The sequence below is a fragment of the Nannospalax galili genome, unplaced genomic scaffold (genome assembly GCF_000622305.1).
Source record: "Nannospalax galili isolate Female #2095 unplaced genomic scaffold, S.galili_v1.0 scaffold650, whole genome shotgun sequence".
Classification (NCBI taxonomy): Eukaryota; Metazoa; Chordata; class Mammalia; order Rodentia; family Spalacidae; genus Nannospalax; species Nannospalax galili.
The window spans coordinates 129,910-138,493 of NW_008327297.1; the positions used below are offsets into that span (position 1 = coordinate 129,910).

The 8,584-nt window shown below is 40.1% G+C and overlaps 1 protein-coding gene across 1 annotated transcript; it reads left to right on the plus strand.

The window, feature by feature from the left end:
• Nucleotides 1-7,028: 7,028 nt before the first annotated feature.
• Nucleotides 7,029-7,869, plus strand: LOC115072364 (olfactory receptor 1J4-like). Its single transcript, XM_029569435.1, is given in 2 exon segments — nt 7,029-7,273; nt 7,275-7,869. Coding segments are annotated over 2 exon segments (840 nt in total).
• The last annotated feature ends 715 nt before the right edge of the window (nt 7,870-8,584 follow it).

Below are 8,584 nucleotides of genomic sequence, written 5' to 3' on the forward strand. Positions count from 1 at the left end.
GTCTTCTGCAAGAACAGTCGGTGTTCTTAATCACTGAGCCATTTCTCCAGGCCTCACCTTTAGTTTTTTGAGGGTTCTCCACACTGCTTTCCATGGTGGTTGCATGAGTTTGCCTTCGCACCAGCAGTGAATGAGCATTCCTCTTTCTTGACATCCTCTCCAGCATTTGGAATCCTTTGTTCTTGAGCTTTGCCAATCTTACTGGAGTAAGATAGAACCTTAAAGTAGTTTTTATCTGCATTTCTCTAATTACTAAGGATGTTGAGCAATCTTTGAGGTGCTTCTTAGCCATTTTTATTTCTTTGCTTGAGAACTCTAGGGTTAGGTCTATCACCCATCTTTATTTTTCAAATAAATAATTTATTGAGACTTTCACACATGCATATAAGATGTTTTTATCAAATCCATGCCTGTCCCCGCCCCAACACTTCAGAATATTTTAGATCTACAGAAAAGTTGCCAAGACATGTGATGACTTTACCGTACACCCTTTCATCATGTTTTCCCTTTTGTTAACATCTTAAATCTCCATTAAAGAATTGTTACTTGAACAGAGCTATGTAAACTTCAAGCGTATCCAGATTTCACTGTTTTTTTTTCCTGTAGAGTGTGTCCTAGTCAAAACTGTAGTGGCCAGCATCTCCCAGGTTGGAATTCCTGCCAGCTGGGCTATTGATGTAGGTAGTTTGAATGGGTCCAATGAAGACTCCACAAGAGCACCTGGAATATGTGGGAAAGGCAGGCAGGGTTCACGGACTGAATTTCCTTCAGTGTGATATTACAGGATAACTTCTCTGGTATGTAGTTTCTTGTCTTTGGCCAGAGTGAAGCACAACTATCAGCAGCCATATATTTTTTCCGATGATATTCTCACCTCATTTTTTTTTCATTTTTACCCCATTGCATGTGGCCTGCCTCTATTTGTCCTCTCCAGCTTCTTGGGATGAGACAGAATGAGCCTCCTGTGAAGAGTCCCAGCATGGTGGGGATGATGCCTGTCTTCAGCTCTCTAGCAATTGTAGAGTTCATGAGTCCTGAGGAATTAATTGTCTGTCTGTGTGGTACTGTCCTTGTTTGGGAAAGGAGCCATGCAGTCAGAGAGAGCCAGTTTTACTCTCAATTTCTAGATAATTATGGGGCCATTCCTATATCATTCTTAGTTGGATTTTTGAGAGGTGGGATATAGAGCTGGAGAACTGTTCTGCCAACCTGTGGACGTCATTTGTTAATAGTTTTCTTTTAATGCACATTAAAGATATATCTGATTTATATACCACAATTACTGTGCAAGGAAATTGCGAATTTGAAGGTATACTACTTGTATCCGTGAATTTTGCAATTTTCATGATTGCTGCTACTAATTCTCTGAGCACTTCAGCTCTTGGTTACCATACAGTGAATAAGGGACATAGCAGGTACTGTCTTCTGTTCAGTTCGTGTTTAATGACCTTGGACTCAGTCTCATCACTCTACCTCCTGATCAAGTGCCAGGACTTGCTCTGTGGAGTTTCCCAGAGGAATGCAGAGACCTCAAACTCTCAGGAGGAAATGAGATATCAGCTGTCAGAGACGTTGGAATCAGCGTTGTGGGAGGCTGTGAGAGCAGAGCTTGCTTTGTCTGGGGACAGTGTGTGATGTATGATTACCTCAGACCACATTTGGTTACATCAAAAGCCGTGAATCCCATGGCCACTGGTGCTTCTCATGACACCAACATCAAGGTCAAGCACACTTATTTCTGTGTCTCTTGTGGCTCAGCCCTAGTCCCTCCACAGATCCCCTCCCATGGGCAATGCAGGGAATTGGACAATTAGTGCATGCTGGCTCATTTTCTCACTAGAAGCTTGGGCTATTTCCCCTGGGCATTAATCTTGTTGGTAGATGCATATCTTGTCTACTTTTCTTCTGCTTGAAAACAGATATGAGCATTCAATGGGTCCTTTGGCAGGATTACTTCTTCCTGTTTTGGAACACTCTTCTTTATGAACAGAAAGTGTGGGCTTAGAAATAAGCTTGAGCAGAAGGTATTTGAGCTTGTCAAAGATTATCACATGTCAAAAGAAGATCAGGAATCATTTCTTAGCACCATGTGTATTTATGTGAGAATATGTATGTATTGTGTTTTTTTTATATTACTACAGTGTATTTAGTAGGGAATTGACTTATAGAGCCACTTCTTTATGTAAGAAAGAGAGATGTGGGGCTGGAGAGATGGCTCAGAGGTTAAGAACACTGACTGGTATTGCAGAAGACCCAGGTTTAAATCCCAGCACCCACATGGCAGCTAACAACTGTCCATAACTCCGGTTCTAGGGGATCTGACAGCCTCTTCTGTCCTCTGCGAACATTGCACAACATGGGTGCACTTACCTACATGCAAGCAATACACACATACACATAAAATAAAAATAATAAATAAAATGTTTTAAAAACAGAAAGAGAGATGTAGTTTATAAAGATTTGAAAATCATCTCTTCTTTATAGGATATTTTGTATAATGGTTGAATGCTCTGTGTGACTGAATGCCTGCGTAAGTGTTCCTGTGGATATAATATGTGTTTTTTCTGTGATGACCAGGTGTGATGTTCATGCCCAGTGTGGTGTGTGGTAGTGTTTATCAGTTGTTTGCAAATTCTGTTTCTACCTACTGAGTACAGGTTATAAAGGGAATGACGTTTGGTCAGAGAGATCTATGATTACTGAAATGTAGCTTGTGTGACTACATACAAGTGTTCCTATGCAACACAGTCATATTCTAATCTGGTATGAGTGTAGATGAGAAGGAACTAAAGCTACAGTTTTGTAATATATGTGTTTGTATACACACATGTATATTTGTATTTGGGGGAAACAAACTCACAGCTACCTTCTCCACACAGGATTTAGCTTCTCGTACTAAAGGCAGCTCCCAAGAGGCCCCTCCTTAAAATGAATAAGTACCTCTTGGACCATATGACCTCAAATCCCCTAAATTCTGTGGGAGAACTTTTCTTTGCTAGCTTTCAACAATGCCACATTCCCATTCTATTTCAAATCTCTAATTTAGACTCTTTATATCTTTATGACATTGGGTTGAATTCTGCAAAACTCAGTAATCTGAATAATATGATGAGACTAATCAATTATTCTGACATGCATTGTGTTACAAACATGTAGTAAATCATTTCTTAAATGTCCAAGGTGGATTGTTTTGGTAAAATAGAGAAAGCAGACTCATTTAAAGACCATCAACTCCACCTGGCTACTTCCCTTCCTCATTCTTGAGTGTGTGTCCAGCTGCCTCTTTCACAGACAGAGTGACTGGAAACAAAGTCATATTTCTGATTATCTAGTCATTAACTTTGAATAGTTATTTGACCTCTAACTTCTGGATTTTAATTCAAACATGCTTGAGTTTCAAAAGGTTTGATTTAGTTACTGCCGGTGACGTGTCAGACCCCATTGGAGGTGTAAGTTATTTCATTCTTCCTGTTTCCCACTGACTGAAAACTGTCCTCTCTGCTCTTACAGATGCTTGTTACCAAGTACCTGTGCCTAGGGGTGAGGGCAATTGCCTGGATTACATTTCCTGGTCTTCTGTATGTGATTGCTACCTGCGGTTTAACTCTGACTAGATAAGGTACCAAGCTGCACTTTCAAAAAAGCTGTTAGAAGTTCTATTCAAGAGCAGGACCCAGCATTTTTCTAGGCCCTTCAGCATGAGTATTCAGGCCTCTGTTTCAATATTAGGAACTTGAAAAACAAACCTCTGAATATCTGCTTTAGAAGCACTTAGTGTTTGCTGACTGTTAGAATTAATTCACACAAATGTTGAAAATTTAGTGTCTGATATAAATTAATGAGTGTACATTCTGGTTTGCCCAACTTGATGGAGACAAGTTGTACAGACATAGTCATTATTTAGCTTCACCTTCCTCTCTGAAAGAGACCAGCTATGAGAGTACACAGCGAATGACAGAATCATCTCACGTATGAACATTAGCAGATAACCAAGCAGATGGTGTGCTGTAAGTTGAAATGCTGAAATAGTTTCAGACTTAGAGGAAATAGCTTCCTCTCTTTTTCTCTTCCTTTCTCTGTCTTCTATCTCATTGTTAGAAATAACATCTCTTTATGTGACTTAGGCTTGCCCAGAACTCGATATGTGCCTGATACCAGCTCAAACCCATGATCCTCCTGCCTTGGCTTGCTTGAGTGCTGGGATTGAAGGTTTGCCACACCATGCCCATCCTGGATTTCCTAATGAATGAAGGTGTAGGGCTAGTGGATGGTGATGAGTAGGGCATCTGTTCATAATGACAAAGCCTGAAATTATGACAGCATCAAGTATTATTTTAGTGCTTAGGATGGGTTACTTAACAGCCCTGAGATTTAGTTTCCTGATGTCTAAATGTGACAATATATTATCAATGCTTATGTCCTAGAAGGATCTCATTCAATGCCAATTATGATAAATTTTCAGAATTGGTAATAGATGATTATGAATCTATTATGAATTGAATCAACTCAAAATCCTGCAATGTGATGAAGTTCTTAGGATCCTTGCATGGAAGTTTCTCAGGTCTATTACTATGGCTGCATCCTTGTATTCTGACAGAGGGAAAGAAGAGGTGTGGAGAGAGGAGAGAAGTCAGAGAAAAAGGAAGGAGATAGAGAGGAAGAGAGACGAGGAATAGGAAGAGGGAGGAGAGAGTTGGAGAGGTAAAGTTTCTATGTCATTGCTGCTGATAGGGATTTAATCCCAGTCACCATGGTCTGGGTTCCAAGTTCCAATTAGGTAAATCCTCAGGGCTATGATATTCCAGAAGGTTAATGATTTCTTTTTTAATGTCAGAACTGGATCTGGTCTAATGCCCATCTTACTCTTCTGTTTTTCTGAGTTCCTAGAGTTTGATGACTGATTTTCTGCTGAGCTTGTCCTACTGTAGTAGCTATTGTGGGTTATTTTGACCTTGTGTGTGATCTGCTCTAAGACTGTTACATGCATTAGCATAGATTGTCCCCAAATTCTTATAACTAGTTAACTGCATTATTGACTTATAGAAGGTATACACAGGAAAGTAGCCCATGCCACTGAAGAAGTAAAGTTCTGAGGCAGGGGCCATCCTAAACCTCCTTGTGGGAAGGTGGTAGCTCTTGTTCAATAGTCTAGAAAATGCTTATAGAATGTGTGCTCCAAGAAGGAATTTTATTATCTGGTGTGTTTCCTGTGCTGAAAATGCTGTTTAAAACATGTGTAAGTGAAAAAAAACCCCACGTATTCTTTAAAAATGTTTTTGCTGAATTTTTGTGCACTTCATATAAAACATTTTAATTATATTTATACCCTGTTCCTCTCATCTGTCCCTCCTCACTGTCTCCCAAAAGATTTTATGCATTCGGTCATATATTATAAGGTCTATCAAGATGTACCTTAGTGAAAGTTAATCCACTGGGGTTTAGTCAGCCTATATAGAGCCTCTCACTTAAAGAAGATCAACTCTCCCTCACACGGCAGTAATCAGCTGCCAAGACTTCTTTGACCAAGGCTGGGGCCTGCTGCCCATTTACCCAAGTTTGTGCTGTTTTTTTTTTGTTGTTACTGTGTTTTTATACATTTCATACGATACATCTTAATCAAATTTAGACCCCTTCTTCCCTGCCCCTACTAGCACCCCCAGCCAGATTTCAGGTATTTTGTCATATATATAAAATCCAATCCAGTTATATATTTGTATCCAGATGTCCTTCAGTGCAACTCCATGCACTGGAGTCTGCTCAGCCTATATAGAGTCACTTCCTTAAAGAAGATCAACTCTTGCTCATCCCACAGTAATCATTTGCTAATAGTTCCTTGGCCATGGTTGGGCCTGTTTCCCAAACCCCATTTTATTCTGGCTTCCTGTCTGATTGAGTTATCATGGGTCTTGTGCCTGCTGTCACCATTGTTGCAAGTTCATGAGAAAGTTCCCAGAGACTTGAAAGCCTCTGTTTCCTTATGTGCCAGCACCAACCCTGGTTCTCACAATCATTCCACCACTTCTCTGATAGAGTCCCTGGAGGCCATGGGTGAGTGAGTTTTAGTATAGGAATCCTATCTAGGGACATGGAATCTACAGTCTCTTATTCTTTAAAACTTGGTCAGTTGTGGCCTTCTGTATGCACCACACTCTGTTATATGAGGAAACTTGTTGTTTAGAGTTGTCTACTTTAAGATTTCATCTTACTCCAGTCAGACTGAACAAGATCAAGAGAACAAAACACACCAAGTACTGGTGAGGATGTGAAGAAAGGGGATTGCTCCTTCACTGCTGGGGGGATTGCAAAGTTGTGCAACCACTATGGAAAGCAGTGAGAACTCCTAAAAAATAAAAATGAATCTATTATATGATCTGTCTGTAACACTCCTTGGTATGTACCTAAAGAACTCATCCTACTGATTTACTTGTATATCTATGTTTGTTGCTGCTCTTTTCACTATTGGTAAAAAATGGAAAAACCTACCTGTCCCTCAACTGACAAATGGATAATAAAAATGTGGTGCATTTACACAATGGAGTTCTACTAAATGATATGGAAAGATAAATTTGCAGGTAAATGAATGGAACTAAAACTGTTATACTAAGTAAAGTAACACAGATTGAGGAAAGAAAGTAACATATATTCACGGTCATTTATAGCAACAGTACCAATAACTTATATGTGAGTATATATCCTAATGTAACATTGGGAGTCATGAAAATTGAAAGATAGCTTAGAGGTAAATGGAAAGAAAAAGCCCATGAGAGGGGGCTAATAGGAAACAGGTGTTTCCAAAGGGAAACTGGGAAATGAGGGTATGCATTCTTTCCTGAAGGAAATCTTGTTAGAATTAGAAATATCTCTCTGTATTTAGTATGAGGCCAATTTGAGATTCAGACTGTAAAGTGTGCAATTTGTCTGAATTTGAGTGCAGTCCTCTGGAAAGAAGCATGCATGTTATGTGTACCTGATGAGGACTCAGGACTCTGACATTTCCTTCTCGCTCCATTCCCAGCAGGAAGAGGAACATGAGGAGGGGGAACCAAAGCAGTGTGTCTGAGTTCATCCTCCTGGGGCTCCCCATCCAGCCAGAGCAGCAGGGCATCTTCTTCACCCTTTTCCTGGCCATGTACCTGACCACAGTGCTGGGGAACCTGCTCATCATCCTGCTCATCAGGCTGGACTCTCGCCTCCACACCCCCATGTACTTCTTCCTGTGCCACCTGGCCTTCTCCGACATCTCCTTATCATCTGTCACCATCCCAAAGATGCTCAGTGATGGCATATGACAGGTATGTGGCCATCTGCCACCCACTGCACTACATGGTTATCATGAGGGAGGAGCTGTGTGACTTATTGGTGGCTGGATCTTGGTTCCTCTCTTGTACGAGCGCCCTTCTGCATACCCTGCTCCTGTCCCGCCTGTCCTTCTGTGCTGACAACACTATCCCCCACTTTTTCTGTGATCTCAATGAACTCTTGAAGATGACATGCTCAGACACCTCCCTCAATGAGCTAGTCATCTTCACTGAGGGAGGAGTATTGCTTCTCCTGCCATTGTGTACTGTTTTGGGCTCTTACATCTTCATTGCTTTTACTGTCCTGAAGGTCCCCTCCACTAAGAAGATCTGCAAAGTTCTGTCTACCTGTGGATCCCACCTCTTCCTTGTATTTTTGTATTATGGGACTCTTGCAATTATTTATTTCTTTCCTTCCTCAAAAAATTCCCAAATTAAGGATATAATTGCTTCAATAATGTATACAGAGGTGACACCCATGTTGAACCCCTTCATCTATAGCCTGAGGAACAGAGACATGAAATTGGCTCTGGGGATTCTTTGTAGAAGAGGAATTATTTCTGCCAAGTGAATTCTATGTATTCATGTTCTTAATTACCCTAGAGATTCTTCCAGAGATATTCCCTTAAGACTATATAGGTGGCTATAGTAAATTGCAAAAATGACCCAATAGTTTACTTTTCAATTTGCAGTTTCTTTCCTCACTCCTTGAATATGTGCAGATCTTGTGATTTGGTTTTATCAATATGTTTGTTAGAAGTGATTATGAGGCTTGCATGCTTAGAAGGACTTTGTCCCTGCTATACTTGTAATTATGAAGTTACCATATAAATTAGCCCAAGATAATCTGCATGAAGAGGAAAGCCTACATGGAGGACGGCAAAGAGACGCCAGCTGGCCCTTAGTTAACACAAGTTGACCTAATAAGGGATTTTAGAACTCTGATGAGTCTTAGTTGAGATTAGCTGAACTGAGCCAAGTTTAGAAGTATCATCACCTTATCATCTTAATATATTCCCAGTCCAAATTACCAGACTATAAAATTATTGTGTAATGGACATTTAAATCAATGTGTTTGGGGATTATTATATATCATAAGTTAACTGACTTCCCATCACTGATAGGCTCAAAACCTTTTCTTCATTCTGTGTTCCCTTGTTCATTTTTGATCTTCTGATTACAGTGTCTTCCTTTCCATTTTCTTTTAAGAATTTACTTATTTTTATTTTATATGTTATTGTTTTGCCTGCATGTATGTAAGTGCACTAAGTGTGTATGATGCCTGC